At 42.1% G+C, this 21,537-nt stretch overlaps 1 protein-coding gene and 1 long non-coding RNA gene across 3 annotated transcripts in view; both read left to right on the forward strand.

Moving 5' to 3' along the window:
• The first annotated feature begins 1,257 nt into the window (after positions 1-1,257).
• Positions 1,258-21,537, forward strand: part of LOC146499232 (calcium-activated potassium channel subunit beta-4-like) — a 36,297-nt gene continuing 16,017 nt past the window's right edge. The window contains exons 1-2 of one of the 2 annotated variants that reach the window (XM_085138194.1): positions 1,258-1,912; positions 10,167-10,337. In XM_085138194.1, the coding sequence (XP_084994320.1) occupies positions 1,682-1,912; positions 10,167-10,337 (402 nt within the window). In that variant the 5' untranslated portion in view covers positions 1,258-1,681. The remainder of the gene's footprint in view (positions 1,913-10,166; positions 10,338-21,537) is intronic. The other variant, XM_085138195.1, reaches the window with a different exon arrangement.
• LOC146499233 (uncharacterized) lies at positions 11,011-20,724 on the forward strand. Its single transcript, XR_014870252.1, has 2 exons — positions 11,011-16,508; positions 17,397-20,724. It is a non-coding gene; the product is annotated as an uncharacterized LOC146499233 (long non-coding RNA).

Here is a 21,537-nt window from a genome sequence, read left to right on the forward strand (position 1 = left end):
TGTGAAAGCAAACCTGACATCCAGAAAAAGAGAGGATGTTTCTGAGAGTGTTGCGCTCTCTCGATCCGCTAAGAGGCTTATCTCATGCAGCATGTAACAGCGAGAGAACAACAAGGAGCCAGCGGCGAAATAAAACCTGATCTGAATTGAATCATCAAGCCACCGGAGTGATCAAGCATCACTCAACCTGCAGAGAGAGAGAGAGAGAGAGAGATGAAACCATAGAAACATGCCACATAGCCACAGGCTGCACCACATGACCAAAAGTATGTAGACACCTGAGTCGCTGCTGGATAGGGTTCAGGTCAGGACATCAAACTGTTTCCCAAAGTGAAAGGTTTTCAGCAGGAGGGTTGAACTCAGACACGACACTCCTGTTGGACGTCTTTGCGCTGCTCTTTGGCTCCATTGCACATGCGTCTAATCTTTTAGCTTAAGTTCTCCAAATAAACCCCTAAAGTCTGACGACCACATGCTAAAACTGTCCACACTCATGGCTAAGAAGGATCAAGCTTCTGCAGTCTGTCCACACAAATGTGTCACTTTTGCTGCACCTCGCGTCTACGTTTCTCCACCATCTCCAGAGATGGGCTCTGGAAATGCTGCTGAATCTTGGCATCTTGCCCCAGAGGGGAGGGACACACATATCCACAGAATCCAGCTGAGGAGGTTAACCTGCCCAGAAGCTGTTGACCCATTAAGAACTGCTGACCCATTAAGATCTGACATAGATACAATCCCAAAGCATGTGCAAGTACAACAAAGACTTTCTTATGCAGTTTTAAAAACACATAACCAATAAAGAAACTAACCATTTAAAACAAGTCTGAACTTTTAGATTTTCAAGAGCAGGGAGCTTTGATCTTTCATCAGCTGTGGGTAGCTTCCTCTGTAGATGTGATGAGGTGAGGAGCTCATAGTAGAACCTAGAGATCCTCCACCTCAAGATGAGGCAGCTGAGGTGATTCACCAGGATTGGTCCAACGAAGAGGAGACCACTTCGTTCGACACAGGACACTCTGGAAAGACTCTCAGCTGACCTGTGACCTCTCTGAGGAGCTGGAGAGGGTGGCTGTGAGGGAGAAGTGTGGGTGTCTGGGTCTGCTTGGACCTCTTCCCTGTGGTCACATCTGGCTCCATTAAAACTACACAGTGGCCATAGTTTATATACAGTCTTTGCTTTCTCTTTATAACGTTATCACTCGCTATGATGTCAGTGCATGCTGCTGACGCCAAACCAGCTGAAAGCAGACTTGTTGTTGACAGAGTTATGTGCAGACGCGTCTAACCTGATGGCCACACAGGTGTCCACACACTTTTGGCCACGTCGCTGAGCGCATGTGTTGTGATTTTGGTGAACTGAGCCTTTATCGTAGAAAGTTCCAGGGTTGTTTAGGCTTTTGCAGTGAAGATGAGAAGAGTGAGGAGAGTGGGAGGTGAAGGGTGAGAAGGGGGGCAGGCTGGGGTGAGGTGGGCGATAAAAGAGGCAGAGGGGGAGGAGGGAGGACAGATGAAGCGCTTACAGAACGAAAGCGGTCGCGTTTAAACTCAACAGTTTCTCAGCACACAGCGAGCAGCGCCTCCTCCTCTTCTTCCCCCTCCTTCATCCTCCGTGCATCCATCCTCCTCCTCCTCCTCCGTTCCTCCTCTCCATGCCGGCGGAGGTCTCCGCGGGGCTGCCATGGCGAAGATCCGGGTGTCGTACGAGTACTCCGAGGCCGAGGACAAGAGCATCCGGCTGGGCTTGTTCCTGATCGCCTGCGGGATCCTCAGTCTCTTCATCCTGGGCTTCTGCTGGCTCAGCCCGACCCTGCAGAGCCTCCAGAGCAAGCCGGCCAACTGCACGGTGAGCCCGGCTGCCAGCTCCGAGCTGCCACCGCCGCTGCTGCCGGAGCCGCCGCCGTACAAGGAGGTGTAGTAGATGTAGTAGTAGTAGTCAGGTTAGTGGTAGTATTAGTTAAAATACACACTGAACCCGACTTTTCTTGTCGTTTGTTGTCGGGGTTCACGCTGTGCTGGTTTTTAGAGGTGTGTTTAGGTGGAAGTAGTTTTAGTGAGGACTGCTGCTACCACACTTACTGTAGTACTGCTACTGCACTCAGTACACGCTGCAGTTAAATACTTTTGATATCACACAATACATTTCTAGGGCAGGCTTTGACTGTCTATAGTACTTCACCTTAAAATATTATTTTAGCACGCAGCCTATTAATAGTTCTCCTATAAAAAGAAAAAAATAACTTGCAGCCTACTGCAGGATACTGAGAGCTGTTAAGGATTTCAGCATTTCGCCGGAACTGCTGACACAACTAGGACTTTAACTGATTAATTATACGCATTAAAAGTACATTAATCACAAGTACTGAAAAATAGTAAACATATGTCTGCTGTAGTGTTGCTATAAGGCTACTAACACTCAGCGGCAGCAGGGCGGCTTTACCTGGAGCCTAAATTAGTGATGTGACTGTGTAAGTGTGTTATTATCAGCTGTGGTATTAGTGGTTGATAAAGAGGGGAGTGCTACAGTGTTACTAAAATAATAAGTGAAGTCAGGACCAAAATAAATGCAGTTTTTAACATAATACTGACATTATTTTCTTCATATGTGCACTCGTCTGCTTTCAGCTCAGTGTGGGAGTCTTTCTTGCACTTATTTCCAGTCTCCTTAGTTTCTCCTCACACACGGAGTGGAGTAGACATATTAAGCCAACTCACCACTGTACGTATGTCACCATGAGTTCAATAAAAGTGAGAAACACCTCCAGGCTGCCAACTCTCTGTTAGCTCCCCCGTTGCTGATGGTGGAGTAAACATTTCCATCAATACTCAATATCCAGATTTTGGAGTCAGGATCGGGACACGTCGGCATGATTGGAGATTTTATAAAGTATTAATGTTGATTCAGACAAAAAAAAAAGTATTTAAGGGAAAATAATGTTGATTCCTGTGGATCTGGGTCCAGTATTTGCATTTTTTCTGTTTTTTTTTTCATGTGAACTTAATGAATTCACAGCTTTTTGAAATTCTATGCATTAACTGGACAAAGCTGCAGCTTTACTTATAGGTGAAAGGATCCACTTGCCTCTTTTGTTATGCTGCAGTTTTTAGGAAAGTCCAAATTGTTTACTAGAAAGTCACTGACATATTTACTCTACAGGGTGGGCCATTTATATGGATACACCATAATAAAATGGGAATGGTTGGTGATATTAAAGTTCTGTTTGTGGCACATTAGTATATGTAAGGGGAAAACTCCTCAAGATGGGTGGTGACCATGGTGGCCATTTAGAAGTCGGCCATCTTGGATACAACTTTTGTTTTTTCAATAGAAAGAGGGCCATGTGACACATCAAACTTATTGGTAATGTCACAAGAAAAACAATAGTGTGCTTGGTTTCAACGTAACTTTATTCTTTCATGAGTTATTTACAAGTTTCTGACCACTTATAAAATGTGTTCAATGTGCTGCCCGTTGTGTTGGATTGTCAATGCAACCCTCTTCTCCCACTCTTCACACACTGATAGCAACACTGCAGGAGAAATGCCAGCACAGGCATCCAGTATCCGTAGTTTCAGGTGCTGCACATCTCGCATAGACAATTGCCTTCAGATGACCCCAAAGATAAAAGTCTAAGGGGGTCAGATCGGGAGACCTTGGGGGCCATTCAACTGGCCCACAACGACCAATCCACTTTCCAGGAAACTGTTCATCTAGGCATACTCGGACCTGGCACCCATAATTTGGTGGTGCACCATCTTGCTGGAAAAACTTAGGGAACATGCCAGCTTCAGTGCATAAAGAGGGAAACACATCATCATGTAGCAATTTCAAATATCCAGTGGCCTTGAGGTTTCCATTAATGAAGAATGGACCCACTATCGTTGTACCCCATATACCACACCAAACTATCACTTTTGTTGTTCCAACAGTCTTGGAGGGATCCATCCAATGTGGGTTAGTGTCAGACCAAAAGCGGTGGTTTTGTTTGTTAACTTCACCATTCACATAAAAGTTTGCCTCATCACTGAACAAAATCTTCTGCGTGAACTGAGGGTCCTGCTCAAATTTTTGTTTTGCCCATTCTGCAAATTCTGTGCGCCGATCTGGGTCATCCTCATTGAGATGCTGCAGTAGCTGGAGTTTGTAAGGGTGCCATTTGTGAGTAGCTAATATCTGCCGAAGGGATGTTCGACTAATGCCACTCTCCAGTGACATGCGGAGAGTGCTACGCTGTGGGCTCTTGCTGAATGAAGCTAGGACAGCCACTGATGTTTCTTCATTAGTGACAGTTTTCTTGCGTCCACATTTTGGCAAATCCAACACTGAACCAGTTACACGAAACTTAGCAAGCAGTTTGCTCACTGTAGCATGGGGGATGGGTGGTCTCGTAGGGTGTCTTGCATTGAAATCTGCTGCAATGACCCAGTTACTGCGTTCACCAGATATCAACACAATTTCGATCCGCTCCTCACGTGTTAACCTCTTCAACATGTCAATGGCTGTGAACAAAGAGAAACTTGTAAATAACTCATGAAAGAATAAAGTTACATTGAAACCAAGCACACCATTGTTTTTCTTGTGACATTACCATTAAGTTTGATGTGTCACATGGCCCTCTTCCTATTGAAAAAACAAAAGTCGTATCCAAGATGGCCGACTTCTAAATGGCCACCATGGTCACCACCCATCTTGAGGAGTTTGCCCCCTCACATATACTAATGTGCCACAAACAGGACTTTAATATCACCAACCATTCCCATTTTATTACGGTGTATCCATATAAATGGCCCACCCTGTAGTATATTAGAAACTGTTCTATTTCTGTTCTGTCTGTACTTTTAACCATATGTTGCACTGACACACTGACAAGAAGCACTATGTCGAAGAATTCCTGGTGTTGAGATCAATATTGAAGGATTTCTGTGAGTTTGACTCAGATTATCTGTGCTAATCTCCTTCAGCCACTCGAGAAGTGTCCAGTAATAACTGAGGGCAAACTCTAATGCAGATCAGTTATCAGACGTTGATGGACAGTGAGGGGGATCCCGCCGGTCTGACCGAGGTGATCTGACACAAACTGTCAGTCGTCTGTCAGTGAACGCGGCCCTCGCTGTTGTTTCTAAATTAAAGTCATTCTAACAGCTGAGTCTAACATCTGTAGTTCAGATTCTATGTTAGTCTGAGGTTTTGCTAACTTTAACCTCAGAGGTAACATGCTGTAGTTCTAGTTTAAGCCTCAAATTTGGAAAATGCTGAGTGGATACCCAGCAGTCAGACATTTTTTATCCCCCAGAGGATTATTTTTAACTTTTGGTATTTTCTCTTCCATTTCCTGGAAACCATCCTCATAACTCTCTAAAACTACTTGGTATTCGTTGGTATTTAGCTGTAAATTACAAGAAGATCACAGAGAAAGTCCTACACATGGGATATTGAGAAAGAATGACATTGTTATATTTGTGTTTTTTACAAAGAAAATACGTATTAATGCATTAGAAAAGCTAAATATTGCACTTAAACTGATCTTTCTTTCTTTTTTTCAAAGGTAACCTTCACAGCTGAAGTTTTACTCCTGCTTTATGCTTGGAAAGTTCCTAATCTGTAGTAGAAGGAGTTCTAGAAAAACCCTAATATACCACGTGTAAAATTTGCAGTTTCCTCATGCAGTTCATGCAGTGTAGACACAGAAAGAAAAGCATAACTCAACCTTAGTTGAACTTCAATTTCAGTGACTGTCTGTGCAGAATTAGAACATTTTAAGGTGCAACCTACATTTCTAGTAATGTTATGTTGACCTTGTCATTGTGTTGTTTTGATGTCGATGTTTCTAGCGGATCCAACCAGTTACAAACAAAGTTCTGTAAAATTCTTTAACCCTTCCATTGTGGGAATCCATGTTTTTGGATGGACCTTGCAGTGATGATGGTTATTTTTCCTGCCAGATTGATGGACCACGGCCAAAATTAAAGCCTCGTTAAGCTTTTAGTTAGAGAAAGAAGGCTGACCTTAACATTTCCCTAAGATCATCGTCTTTTTCTTGCTGTTAACTATTCAGTTCAGTTCAATTCAATTCAATTTTATTTATATAATGCCAAATCACAAGCTTAAACGCTAGATTGACAAAAGCTTATAAGATTAACAATCATTTAAGAATATACTTTTATTTCTAGAGAGGAACTTCGTTCCATATGACGTTTCTTGAGATTGTTTATCTTCACCAAACCCATTTCTCAGGGAGTAAGACTTTCAGATGCAGAGGAACTTTAAGAATGGAACTACAGGTTAATCAAACAGATATTCAGTGATTTAAAAATCCGATGTTCTCAAATATTGTTGTAAGTATTGTTTTTTTCTTTATGACACACAAAACATAAACAGGCTTCTCTGATATTTGTTATGTGTACATATTTATTTTAGTTCCAACACGTGTTATTAGCAGGGAAGTTCCTAAGTGCCCTGGTGGACAAAGACAGCGATACGTATAATGTTTTTGAAGGGTGTTCTTTTTTTCCCCTTTTTAAATTTCGGCTGTTAGCCAATAATATCGTCCTGCTTATAAATTGGCCGGGCTCAAGGTGGAACTTGGAGTGCTTTATGCTGTTTTACAGTATTTTGAGCTTCACAGAATATCTTTTGATAGAAGGGCAAGTTCAAATTCTTTTAAGCCTTTATCTAGAGGAAGACACCCAGTAGGAATTTGAAACAATGAGCTTGAATGAGTCAACATTTTGACAAGTTCGTCATCATTTTGTTGCTTTTCTGATGCTTCAACTGACTAATTTACCTGCAGCTGCATCTTGGTAACTTCTAAAGCTATTTTGCATTGTCTTGTTGCTGAATAGGAGGCCACCACTGTGCAATCAGAGGGATGATTGCTGTGAGAAGAAGGCAGTATAATTACTTTGTGAGATATTTTTACTGAAAGGGAGAGAAACTTCCGTCTATTACCTTCAGTCTTAACCAACTCCACTGCCATCAGAAACATATTGAGAAAAACACAAGCAGCCAATCAGTTTTCCTAGTTTCAGCTTTTTGTTCATGTAGCAAATCCATCTATTATTTTCAGGGGAGTCTTTTTTGCTCTCTGAATCTCTGAATCTCCTTCCAGACATCTGAGTTGTTTCATTTTTAAACTTTTTCTTCGATTCATATGCAGCAGGTCGGTCTGGTGTTCTGCTCACTGGCAGCTGTTTCCCCAGTTGGTAAAGCCAATCAGCATTCTCCTGCTTCGGAGCCAGAGAACCAGTGACAGAAAAATGGCAACAAGCCTGAATGAGATCAAGACAGCTGTGCAGGTTTTGTACGTTGAATTCCCCAAATAACAACTCGTAAATCTCAGTGTTTCTTCAGATATCCTGGTCACGGATTCTCCGTCTTTAAAATGGATAAATTAGATTGAATGAATCAATATTTCCATTTAGAGCTCCTGCTGCTCTCAGAATACAAAATTACCCTTTAAAAAACTTCTCGTTGGGTTCAAACATTCCTCTTCTTGCTGTACATGGCAGAAGAAAAAAACATGACCATTAGTTTTGACAGAAACTAAAACATATTGTTTGAAATCACAGCTCAAGCAGCCTGAGGCCTTTTCTGATTGAGTTAGTCATTTATTTAGATTTTTGTTGTCAGCGTCCACCTTTAGCTGTTTCGGTTCACTTGTGCTGCATCACTTTCCGCTCTGGATCGTTAAAAGTGTTTGCACAGCGTTTTGAAGCCATTGGGACTTCTCATGGTATAAATTACAGGCAGCCACAGCCTGCACTCCCAGCTGTTTACTGTGGATGATGAATTCATACCGGCCTGATTTATTTGGCTGTTAGCTTATTGCATCATTTTGGAATAATGTTCATGCATTATGGAGACTGGAAGTCCAAAGTCATGTGGCAGAGAGCACGTCTGCTCCGTCATTCACTGATCCATTGCTTAATAACACATCAATCACGATGCTTCGACATTATTGCAGCTTTGTGACCTCTTGAGTGATGAAGTGGTCTGACTTTTATCAGATCTGCAAAGACTGACTGATTATTTCTCATGGACATTGATATTTATTTTCATGCCGGAGGTCGTTGTTTGAGTCCAGTAATGAGCCGGTAGACAAGTTGCCGCCATCGCTCATCATTAACATCCAGACATATAAAAGATTTAGACTGTACTCTGTGTCCACACATTTTTAAAAGCTGCACGAACAAAAGTTCCCACAGATATAAGTGTTTACTAAAAACTGATGCTGACTGAGTCTCAAGAGAGCTGCTCCCACTGCAAGGATGTGGACTCCGTCAGAGGCTGTGCAGAAAGCACAGTCTCCTCTCGAGCGTGGAGATGTAGTTGGACACGTTCAGCAGGACAGGACAGGACTTGGATTTGGGACAAGTTGAGCAATGTGGCACAAGTCCATCTCACATGCTGGGCCAGTGAACCAACTGGGAAAAACTGAAACATCACAAACTCAACTGGAAGGATCTCTGGAAAATGGAAGGAAGCAGACTTAGCTTTATAATCAGAGGCACCTACAATATCCTCCCTACAGCCCACAACGTCCATTAGTGAAGTGGAGACGACCATATGTATGCTCTCTGCCAAACTCCAGCAACTCTCAGGCAAAAAAAACCTGTCCCAAGGCCACAACACCTAGAAATGTACAACTTCCACAACCAGGTCCTGCAACAACTGGTGATTATCTCATAAGGAAGGAAAACTGACGCCAATGCCCTCGCTCCTACAGTAGTCTGAATACCAAGCCTCATTCCCTTCATGAGAGCAGGAGAACTTCTTGTGAAGTCATTGGCAAGAGTAAGCATGACCCTGGAAGATTCAGGTCAACCCTGATCACACTGGTCTTTCTGATAGGAACAATAACTAATCTCAGGCCAGACCTCATGTTGCGATCAGCTTTGCAGAAGATATTAGACATTCTGAAACTAATGGTACTTTGGGAATCTGGAGTGGAAGAGCCATATGAATGGGAAAGCTTGTCATAATAGCAGCTCAGGCAGAACCTTGCTGTGGAGGCAAGAGTAAGCATGTAGAGGTCTTATTGTCAAGACCAAAACTCCTGAAGAGGATGGGAGTGCGAGGGCACTGAGTGAAGTAGTGACTGGTTGTTGATCAAGAAAAAGGACACCAGGTGTCATGTTGAGCCCTCTGGAGGTATTGTGGAAATAAAATCAATGAAATACTGAGGATGGAAGATGCCCATCTGATGACCCTAATGAAGCAGTTACTGCTCACCCACTAAGGACCCCAGGCAGGAAGCAGTGCTGATTACTCAAAGGATTGAACCATCAAGTCCTATAAGCTCCACTGAGTCAGAGTTCCTGTATTTGTTTTTAAATCCTTAAATGGTCTTTACCCCGAGCTCTCAGGTCATCTAACCAACTGCTGCTACATATACAGAAATCTAAGTGGAAACTCAGAGGGGACAGGATTCTCTATCGCTGCCCCGAGGTTATAGAATAAACTGTCTTTGCATGTTAAACAGTCACCTCAACAGTCCATTTTTAAAACTCATCTTAAACACATTTTTCCTCCCAGGCCATCAAATCAGCATGATACATTCAAATCATTTTATTTCTACCTTAATCCAACCTTCGGTTAAAAACCCAAACCCCAAACCCAAAATTGGACAATTAGCAAATATTTATATTTCAAATATGGGCAGCACGGTGGCACGGTGGTTAGCACTGTTGCCGCACAGCAAGAAGGTCCTGAGTTCAATTCCACCATCAGGCCGGGGTCTTTCTGTGTGGAGTTTGCATGTTCTCCCCGTGTTTGCGTGGGTTCCCTCCGGGTACTCTGGCTTTCTCCCATCGTCCAAAGACATGCAGCTTGTGGGCATAGGTTAATTGGATAATCCAAATTGCCACTAGGTGTGAATGTGCGAGTGAATGACAGTGCGAATGGTTGTCTGTCCCTGTGTGTTGGCCCTGCAACAGACTGGCGACCTGTCCAGGGTGTACCCCGCCTCTCGCCCTATGACAGCTGTGATAGGCTCCAGCGCCCCCCGCGACCCTGAAAAGGATAAGCGGAAGCGAATGGATGGATGGATGGATTATATTTCAAATAAAATACCAGTAAAAAATGTTATTTTTCAACGAATCAGCTATCAGAATCGACGCAGTCCACTAACATATCCATCACTAATCGTGTGCTCCCCCTCTTGCAGGTGGTGTCGGTGTTGCATCCGGAGGAGATGTTCGAGTGCGTGTTCACATGTGGAGCAGACTGTAAGGGAACGTCGCTCTACCCCTGCCTGCAGATCTTTGTCAACAACTCCGAGTCCAACTCTGTGGCTCTGCTGCACTTTGACGAGCAGCAGCTGGTCCTCAACCCAAAGGTAACGACACCTCGTTTTACTGTGTGACATGAAGGCGTGAGCGGCATGTTTTTTATAATGTTTTTCTTCATCAGTTAGGCTCTGATGATGCTGAGCTGCTGTCCTGATAGTCCGAACTACTTTGTATCCGCTGTTTGGTCATTAAAACAGAGACGCTCATCATGTTTCAGCGCTAAAGAGGATTTTATTGAACTGTTTATTTCCTTCATTTACTTTTTAAATTAGCTCTCACATCAGATAGCTGCATTCATCCAGTTTGAAGCATTTAATGTCAGCTAATTGATTCATTTATTAATCCTTTCAGCCCATATGACAGCTCCTTCTGTGGATGAAATAGTTATTAAAAAAATCAGCCTGTTCCAGCTCTTATATCAGGACAAATCAACAGCCAGCCTTTTTGAATGTTTTCTGAACAATCATATTTGTGCAAATTAATCAGGTTAGTTTTATTAACAGCTGATCATCCTTAAGGTGGTGATCAGAAAGTTTGGGGAATGAACAATAATAATAATAATAATGTCCATTTGCCCACAAGTCACCTTTAAAGTCGTCTTCACCTTTGGAAGCATGGCTGCTACTATCAGATCACTTCCTGTTCACTTACCGTGTGCACTTGGTTGAGGGGCCATTGCTAATGTTTTATGAACTGGGTCCTTCTTCTACAGCACCAGAGACCAACCAGCAGGTTTCAGTCAAAAGTTGTACAGTTTGCAGTCAGGACAGTTGTTCTTCGGTTTGTTTGTATTTTTCAGGATTCGTTGGTTTGTCCAGATCTCCAGGCTCAAAGTCTCATATTTGACTGATGCCAGTGCTAGCTTTGTATTAAAGGCTGGCTTTTAAAGGCCAGTTTTACAGCCTTTAAATGAAACTAATAAGCTTTGCACTGTGAATCAGTGTTGCTATTACACATCTGAATTGGGGCAGACCTGAAAACCAAGCCTGTTGGATTCAAAATGTCTGAATGACTATGGACAATAATCATCGTGTCATGAAATAACACGTAAGCTCATACGAGTGTTTAAAATTTGATTTACCAGTCTCTCTTTTCACAGATCATTTATTTTAGTACAATACACCTCACCAGTTCATGAGACGGTGTGAGAGATTTCACTACAAGCTTAATTACTGACCCTTCATTTAGCATCACAATGAGTGAAGAGTGAAAAGCTTTAATTCCTGCTGCCAAATGTGGAGACTTACAGCAGCTCAAACTACAAAATATTAACAGTGAGGCTGCCAATTACTCAGAAATGAAGTACTCTGAGTACTCTACAGTGGTATTTGTACTGCATGAACACCCAGAAGTTGTAATATCTTGAGGCAAATGCAATAATCCGGGAAAGCTGATTCTGTTCACTGAGAACGCCGCCTCCGGATGAACACAAACAACTGTCTGAGTTTTAATGGTAGCAACAACATATCAGGCAATCACCATATTAGGGATATCTGCTCTTGGTGACATCATACAGACCCAAGACTGGAAATTTGATGTGAAACTTAACATTTAGCTAATGGGTATAACTGTAGCCACATTATTTAAATCTTTGGCCATGTTTCATATGAACGTCACCACTGAAACAGCAGATTTAGGGCAGATTTAAAGTAAGTAGTTTGAGTACTGGTAAAAGGTGGTCTACGCCTCAGTGGGTCAGAGGTTAAATGGCTGAAATGAGGAAAAAATGGAAGTGTTGCAGTGATCTTGCCATATTTTGCTGTTTTAGTTCCATCTGAGTGTCAGGAGAGTTTCAGTCTGATTGTTTTTGTATCGCAACATCTAAAGTCAGAGGTGAACCTAAACAGATCCGCTCACTGTGTGAATGAAGGACTCAGAGCGCCATTAACAACCAGCTGATGGTAAACACTGCACAGCTGCGTGACTCCGGGTCTGAGGGCTGGCTGTTTACAGTTTGAACCCCTCCGGGTTTCCACTTTAGCTGCGTGGGTCATGAAAGAAAGCACATCCATGTAGTCAGGTTCAATATCTGGTGAAACCAAAACAGCTGAAGCTTTCATAGCAATGACACGCTTGCGTAATCTGGATGGGTCCACATAAATTTGGATAAATAGTGCAGAAAACCCCCCACGAGGGGCCAAAAGGACAATATGCAACAAAATAATCAAACAGCAACAGAGATAAACACAGAAGTCTGTGCTGCTGCTGCTTCTTCTTCTTTGGTGCATGCCTGGGTTGTCGCTATGGCAACAGAGTAAATATAGAGGGGAGAGACGGGGCGTCATCGATGCTGCTCAGTCGCCATGGTAACCCATGATGTGGAGATGGAGAAACGGAGAGAGAGCGAGAGAGAGAAGTCACGCTTCATTCAGAAATCCTTTAATGTCGAGAGAGAGAGGCTGAAAATTGGAAAAGGACGGATGTTGCACTGCTCGTCGGCTGGGTGACCTTTACATGTAACTGAAAAAGGGGTGGGGGAGGGTTGGAGGGGAGGGTTCCTCGCTTCAAATATAAAACCTTTATTGCTCCGCCTCCTTCAAGACCAAAACATTGTTAACATGTTGGCAAAAAGACAAAAATGAGCTTGTTGGCGGGTCCTCAGCCTGCCTCACAGCATCATCAGCTCCTCACAGATTCCTCACTGTAAACATCCAGATTCATAACGGGAATAATAAGCACGTGTGCGTCACACACACACAGGTATACAGCGATCATAAACAGACAGGTGCATCGAATGAAATATGATTTCATTTGGTGCTCACTTCCTCCTCCACGGGTTTGTTTTCAGACTCTCTTACAGCAGCTTTGTATGATTCATAGTTAAAAATAAGCCATATCTTATCCTGGGCCTCAAGCAGCCCCTTCGTCTCAAATAAGCTATAAGACAGCACAGAAGGTGGGCAGGGCTTCTGTGCCCAAGATGACCATCTTAGGGTTATATCTTTGTGTGACATCAGAAAGATCCAAGAGGGAAAAAAAAACATGAAACTGAGTGTTCAGAGACGTGCTATACAGAGTGCTGTTTGAATATAATACCAGTGCTGGGTTCTGGTTGTACAGTCGCCATGTTTCACATGGCTTAACATGGGGCCGGTGATTGGAAGAGTGGGGCAGTGGTTTGATCCCCGGCTCCTCAAGTGAACAAGTTTAAGTGTGTGAGTCTGAGTGCAGTAGTTAGAAAGCACTTAAAGAATAGAGTGTTTTGTGTTTAAAAACCTCTTTGAGTGCTGAGTTTGTGTGGAAAATTTGCAGTTAGATGGTTATGGTTGAAATTTGAATTTTACTCTTTGTTCAGGAACAAGGAGAAACCAACAACAGCTCCGTATTTCTGTTCTTGGACTTTAAAACAGCAGCTTTGCTTGATCCATAGTTCAAAAATAATCGTTCTTTAACATACACTGGTGCAGGCCCTCAGTCTGAAGTGAGCTGTAAATTTCCTCAGACTGGCTGTCCCTCATAAACAGGAGGCGCATGGAGATCCCATGACTAGATTATTAGAACTTCAAGGAGGTGTCTTTATGAACATCTTAACATGGTTAAAACCCTGAGTGGAAGTTTGATAACTGTAAAAATGTATAAAACGTAAAATTCAAAAAATTGGAATTTTCACATTTCTAATTTTGTAAAAACACAAGAAAAGAAAAAAAATCAACCAACACAAAAACACGTATTTAGTTTTTATGGAAAATCAGTTCTGTGTCTGTGATTCATGCAGTCGATAGATAGATCCAGCTGACATCAGCTGATAACTTAGCACTCCAGCTTTTTGTTCAAATACGGTCACTTCTGGCTCTTTCTGGTGCTCAAAATGCTAAAGTTGAGGCTTCAAATGGCCAAATGTCCACAGCAGATGGGTGATCAGGGTGCTGGTGTGTCTTTTATATAGAGCATATGGTTTGGAGCAGTGCAGTAATAGATGGTTTGAACCACAGCTGTCTTAAGCAGCTTTCATGTGGTCTCAGATGACAAAGATTGTGAAACTTTGTCGTGATATTTTTCCTCTCTGAAGCTGTTTGGACTTCAGCTCATTGTAAAGGCAGATGAAACAATAAAGGCTGTGCGCTGCTAGCTCTGCAGGGGTATAAAAAAGACAGTGCTGGGATTTTAGCCAATCACGATTTTAATAAATGACATATCGGCAGAATGTGTCTTCAGGGCCACAGCAGATCTCGGACGAGCAGGCGAGACGCATCGATATGTCTGTTTGGTAACCTCTCAGAAGGTTATTGTAGACGACACGCACACACCAGCTGCAGATACACAAAGTGACACACACCTGCTGAACCACTTCATGTTTATTGGGGTCAGGAGTTCATTTCATTTTTGTTGGAGGAGAAATGAACTGTGAAGACACGAGCAGAGAAATGAGCTGCAAGAGATTTTATACTCAGCGTGTGTATTTAAGTGTACTCGCCCAGCTATTCTCATGTGGACTCGTGTCATTTTCAGACCTCATAAGAACCGTGGGGTAAAGAAAGGTCATTTTGGCCAGTTATGATTTTGGGTTGCTTCTGGTTATGACGTGGTTTGAGAATTGTCACAAAAGCAGAAGTGAAATATGTGTGTTGGGCATGTCTAGCTCTCAGCTTGTGTTTAACCACGAACTGATAAGCTGGTGTTTCTGATCAGATAACGACTCAGACCTGCAGCTTTAATTAAAACCTGACAATCTCTTACGTGTGTGCCTACATTAATGTGTGTGTGTTCGTGCATCACTGCGTAAATCCAAGCGCCGTGTTCACTTGATTCAGCAAGTGTGAAAACAAATATGTGGCTGGATATGCTCTCCGTTTCCTAATTTAAATCTCTGAAGGTGACATGAAAAGTGCAGCAGGAAGGTTGTTAGAGAGCTCGGAGAAGACTGTTGCATTTTAGTCCCATTACATTAAGAATACTGATAAGTACTGATACAGATCAATGGAGCCAGTATTGATAAAATCCTGATGATAGCTATCTGTAATCCTCACATGTGCAGATATTGATTTGACTTCTGTTTACTGCATTATTCTTAAAGCACCTCAGTTTTCCTGCCTTTGCTTTACATGAACAGATTCAGTTGGCCTGTGCTGCTGTTGATCTTAATGTCATGTCAGTCATTTGGTCCACAGGCGGCTCCATTAAGTAATCCCCCCCCCCCCCCCCCCCCCCCCCCATAGACACAACACCAATTAACTCAGAGTGTCTGTCTTCTTCTTCTTCTTCTTCTATCTCTCAGTCAGCTGTTTTACATCCACAACATCCATTTTAGACACAACTGCAATTAAAGTTCCCAGTCTGTCATTGAAAGGTCATGAAGAAAATGAGCTCAACCAGAGGTGCTTTTAAAGATGGAATTTGTTTAGATGGGTTCCCTGTTGGTTCTGTCTGGATTATATCCAATGCCATGTCAAGTTTTTCGCCTAACTTTCTTTAATTTCTTACAGAAATTTGTGCTGCCAGTCAGATCTATAGCACAATAACATGAACTCTATATAATGTCATCTGCAGGGCAGAGTGTGTGGATATTGACTATTCCTGTTTTTTCTGGTCATGGTGATACACTTTGGGGTCCACAAGCACTCAGTGGGGTAGCAGGATGTAAAAGTTTCCAATGTTCTACTGACTCAGTAACTGCAGATCTCCAAACCTCTTCTGGCATTATCATCATGACAGAAACTGTGCACTGGGAGTTTCATGGCGTGGGTTTCCATGGTTGAGCAGCTCCTGTAGGGGTAATGTGAGAGTAGCCCAGTACTTTTCTTCATGTAGTTTATGTCAAAGTCCTTCCAGAACAAGATCTCATAAATAGGCAGCCATCTTGAAATTCCTCCCAGTGCTAATTTTTATTTGAGTAGTCACCAGGAAATAAAACTAAATCTATAGAACCACCAGGGAAGTCTCATCTTAAAATACCAACACTTAAAAGGTTTGATCCAAATTAAATGTTTGAAAAACATTTTTCCCCTGGGAGTTTTACTTCGACCTGCATTTCCTAGATTTTTATTTCAGGAGTGCTGTCTGTCTCTTATAACATCTCTGCTTATGTCCCATTTTCACTTCTTGGGCTTGCTGTAAGTTGTAAACACTGGAGTGGGATACCATACAAACAGGACAAAAATAACAAGAGGCTAAACAGAATGAACTCAAAGCAGGACATGAGGATGAGTATAAATAAACTCGAAAGCAAAAAGAACATTATAATGAAAATTCAACAAAAGTCAACAAAGCAAAATCTCTGGGTCCAAAATCCAGGACCAGGAGAACATTAACAAGCATATAAAGAAAAGTTGAAGGTGGGGAAGAAATGAGAAACCTCCAAACCTCAAACTGCTGACTCTTTGCTATTACATGCTGATATAAACACAGTTATGGGAGGAGCTACTGAAAGAAATTAAGCAATTATTAGCAGATTCTCACAGAAATGACCCCAGACGTCTGCCTGTAATGTTCAGACCTGTTTAAATGTGAGATGGATCTGGATTAAAGCCGCAGCAGGGACAAAGAGACATTCTTCAAGGTTGTTCAGTTACAGAGCCACTCCTGAATTTAGGGGAGTGTTTAATGCATAACATAAAAAATGTTTCTGCCTGGTCTTTGTAAGTTTATCCAGCTGAAAGTTATGAAGTCATAATGGTGATGAATTGATGTGTTTGATTAATGTCTCTGTCCTGCTCTGTTTTATTCTTTGTGTGCACTTCATCAGTCCGAACTCACAGTGTCCCTCTGGCTTTCTGTCAAACACACACACTGTTCAGTTCAAATTTAATGGAGTTTGCCAATCCAAGCTAGGCTGGTTACATTAGTGTGTGTGTGTGTGTGTGTGTGTGTGTGTCCAGCCCATAAAATATTTCATGAGTGCAGAAATCCGACTCTAAAGTCTTAGCAACAAACTAAAGCAGCTTTGGCTTCGCTGCAGCTCGGTAATATCTCAGCACAGCGCTCTGCAGATGTTGGTGTTATGGCAGGATTACTTCTCGGTACTGACTGGTCCTGCTGCAAATGTTTCCACTGATGTCCACATCTGTAACCAAACGTGTCGGGTCAGTTAGATGTTGCATCGTATGACGTATGATTTAGTGAAGAACGATCATAAATGTTTCAAAGATTTTTTTGATTTTTTTTTTTAGGGGGGGAAATAAATCAAATATATGCACAGAGTCAGTGTTTACAGCAAGAATCAAGAAAACTTTAGTCAGCCCTTAAAAAGAGATTGTGTTGTCGATTTGTAGGCTGAAATCTCTCTGGTGCTTCACTGGACACTAAAAATACCAGAATCATTTCATCCTGTGTTCATTATCCAGGAAAGCCGTCAGAAGTCTCTAAATACTCTGCCTTCTGTCCTAAAATTTATCACTAAAAGGCCTCACAACCTGCAGAGGCCTGACACGCTCCAAGAAATTGATGGTGGTTTCTCTAAAGTGTGCCTATCGAGTGTGCCTATTTTACAGTTGTCTCAGTTTTTTGGGGGCCCACAGTTAGGAGTCAACTTAATTAGCATTACTGTAAGAAACAGATGAGATCACACACAGCCCTGAATCACATGTTACACGGGACACGTGAGGTAAAGTTAGTTGCCCAGCGGAGAGAAAGGAAAGGCATGACTGATGAACCAGGTCAGTGTAAACTGAGTTTCAGTCAATACAATATATGAAAGGTTTTTCTTTTTGGGATTAACATTTTATTGAATTCAGTCAATAAAATTCAGTCCACTGTAAATACAGATCACAACATGTAAAAATTGCCTCAGCATAACAGCAGAACAGTAGAGAATACAAAACTTTTGTATTCCGTGATCTCTGACAGTGCTCGTCAGGACCCCAATGTCTGTCCCACTCTAAGTTTTAACCTAATCCTTTTATTCTGAACAGATACAGATCCCACTTCAGGTGGAAACTCTCCATTCTTCACTCCTTTAGTGGAGAATTGAAGAAAGTTAGAATCATGCAAAAGGCTTGAGTTTAGCCTCCATCTGGGAGACTTGAAGGGGCTGCCAAATGAGGTCAGATGCTGGAGCACCGAGGCATGGTCAAATAAGTGTATACCTCCAATAGAACAAGACATTGCTCAGGGCATGATAGAATTTGACATAAGAAAATGACGACGGAGCGTTGTGGGGGGCAGAATAAAAGGTGTAATCTCTTGTGGATAGGTTGAATACTCTCCATGCATCTACTAAATGCCTAGTTCCTACACATTTTAAGAGCAACTGAAGCTGATCTAGAGTGTCGCTGTGAGGGAGTGCTTTGATCTAGTTATCATCCACTACCAAATTGAAGTCCCCTGCTATCAGGATTGGGTAATCACCCATATAGCTAATTATACATTCCAAATTACCAAAAAGGTAGGGTTGTCAACATTTGGTGCACAGATATTGTTTAAAATCTTGAAATCTTGAATCTCAGCCAAGAGTAGCAATGTCCGCCCATCTGCATCCTTAACCATCCGGGTGCATTTAAACTGTAGCTGCTTATGAATCAAAATTGCTACACCCCTACTCTGACTGCTGCCACACGAAAAAAATACCTGACCCACCTAATCACGGCAAAGTTTATCCAACTCCTGGGGGGACAAGTGAGTCTCTTGGAGAAAGGCAATGTCAGTTTTGATAAATGTAATGATTTTCTTTTTTTTAATTGGATGGTTAAGGCCCTTTACATCCCAGGTCATTAAGGTTTGGTGCTTATTTGCCATCATGCATTTTGTATTGGACATATAACAGTGGGGTAACATATTATTAAAACCAGGAGTTCAACACCGAGTGGACAATATATGGATGGCTGGCTATAAATAAAATAGGCTATAAATAGAATATGGAAGTAAATAAAAATAACAACTGATAAACATTTAAGCAAATACGTCTGGGGTGACAGAGAACACTAGTTACCCTCAGGTGGGCCAGGAGCCCCCAAAAGCAAAACATAAACTTTATGGTCCGTGACTCTAACCAGTCAAACAGTCATAAACAGGACCCGTCGCAAGCAGCAGCATACCAAGTCAATGTATTGTGAGCAGAGCAGTCATTTCAGGACTTAGCTCCCCGAACACACCTCTGTGCAGGTTGGTTAGAACTGTCCCTTGAAAGACAGTCTTTAATAGTCTTAGTGAGATTCTCTACCAAGCAGATTACGTCGTATTCTCAAAACTAAAGTAAGTGAATAAATCAAATCAAAGCGTGAGACCCTATAATATTGAAACTTAAACAGTTAGAAGGTGCAAAGTATATCAATAATTTTAAATACTATAACTGAGCACCAGCCAAGGCCCGTTATTCAATGGCATGTTAATTACGCTATGGCAAAAAAGGGCAGTTTTTAAATCCAAGCCTTTGACTGTAAATAATTCCCTTAAGGTAAAGACAGAATGTAGTCCTGGGCTTTTTTTGGGTCGATAAACTCACGTCTGCCCTCCGTCATTTTCAGCACGAGCAACGCTGGGAACAGTAGGGAGAACTTGATCTTCCTTTCGTGTAACAGCCGTTTACAGGGATTAAATGCCGCTCGTTTGTGCGTCCATACCCTCGCAGCCCTCTGGAAAGCAATCAAAGTGCAGGTGGTTTCTCCATCCTCTGTTTTTGAGGTGGTGTAATTCCTGTCGTAGAGCATTCACTTCGTCACTAGTTGCAGGAGAATTTTCCTTTAGTGCTCTCCTAGCATCCTCAAGGAAATCCAGGCAAGACTCAGCGTTGCTTAAGCGAGTAGCCAATATCCCCTAACTTAGCCTCCACTGCCCTCGTAGCAGTTTGAATTGCATTGGGTTTGCTCTCTTGTGTCTCGGAGGTTTCCTTAAGTGTGCGTAAATACTTGCAATGTCCTTGGCTATTTGTTCAGTTGTAGCAATTTGATTAGTATCTGACTTTGAAGGTGAGGGTGGCTGCACATCATTAGCTTTCGCCGAGGCTTCCTTGCTAGCACCTTCTTGGCGTTGAAGTGTGCGTTTTTGTTGGTGATTTGGCATTATGAGCTTTCACAAAGAGTCTTCAAGCCTCCCGCTGTCCTGAGGCGATATTTTGTAAATGTTGTGTAGCGTAATGTTCTAATAATAATAATAATAATACATTTTATTCGAGGCGCCTTTCTAAAACCAAAGGTCACCTTACAAAGAGAAAAAGACATAAATAAAACAGGAGATTAAAATAGAATCTAATACATTAAAATACAGAAAACAACAAATAAAAACAAAACAAAAAACACAATATTATTACACAATATTTAATACAAATCTGTATTAAAGTGACTAAGTTAAAATCCACAAGCAGCCAGGGAACCTGAGTGCAGAGTTTTACATGTAGTTTTTTGCTTTGTATCTGTAACCAAACCTTAACAAAAAAATTTGTAACTCGTGTAAATATTTTTTACAAACACAAATCGTTTTCACACACACACACACGCACACACACACACACACACACACACACACACACACACACACACACACACACACACACACACACACAAATTCTCATCTGTAGATGAACAAACACAAAACTTTCAGATATTTAGGTTTACCATGGTACAAAACGGACACAAATACGCATTTGATTTACAAGTACAAAACATTCATGTCCACAATTTGAGTCCATATCGAGCCTCTAGTGGACGTTAGAGGAACAGCAGCTCTTGGCTGTTGTCTTTATTTTTCACCCACAGAAGTTGAAGTTTCCACTTCAAATCAAGATGCCACTAAATTCACCCCGTTCTCCTTTAATACAAATGTTAATCCTGATGTAAATAGCTAACGCTCCATTTTTTGTATTGTTGGATTAAACTGTTAATCAGACTGAATTAAGGTGAGCTGCAGCTCTGGTCACATATGTTTACGCAGAAGGCTGCTGCACGCACCCACTGGAGGCTGCGGGTTTTATTTAGCAGAATAAGTGTGTGCTGTGTTGGTGATTAAGGAGTCATTGAGCTATTTACTGCACATCTACTCTGATTTTTCTCTGTGACAAGCAGCAGAAGAAACGTCTCACTCTCCCCTCCTGTTAGGCAGATTGATTTTACACTCTCTCTCTGCTCCGGTTTCTGTCATGTAGCGAACAAATTGGCTCTAAATCGTGTGTTTTGAGCAGTAAAATGAGGATTTGGCAGCTGAATAAAGCGATGACATGAACACAGTGTGACAGCAGAGAGAGGAAGGAAGCAAGGAGATGAAGGCAGGTGGGCGGTTTCCCTCAGCTAATTACTCACCGAGTAATTTCCTCGTCTGTGACTTAATTATGTCATAAATGTAAATGACAAGAGCTGCAGGTAACCAGAGGGCAGCTGCACA

This window comes from Neolamprologus multifasciatus, chromosome 17 (assembly GCF_963576455.1).
Source record: "Neolamprologus multifasciatus chromosome 17, fNeoMul1.2, whole genome shotgun sequence".
In the NCBI taxonomy this organism is placed as follows: Eukaryota; Metazoa; Chordata; class Actinopteri; order Cichliformes; family Cichlidae; genus Neolamprologus; species Neolamprologus multifasciatus.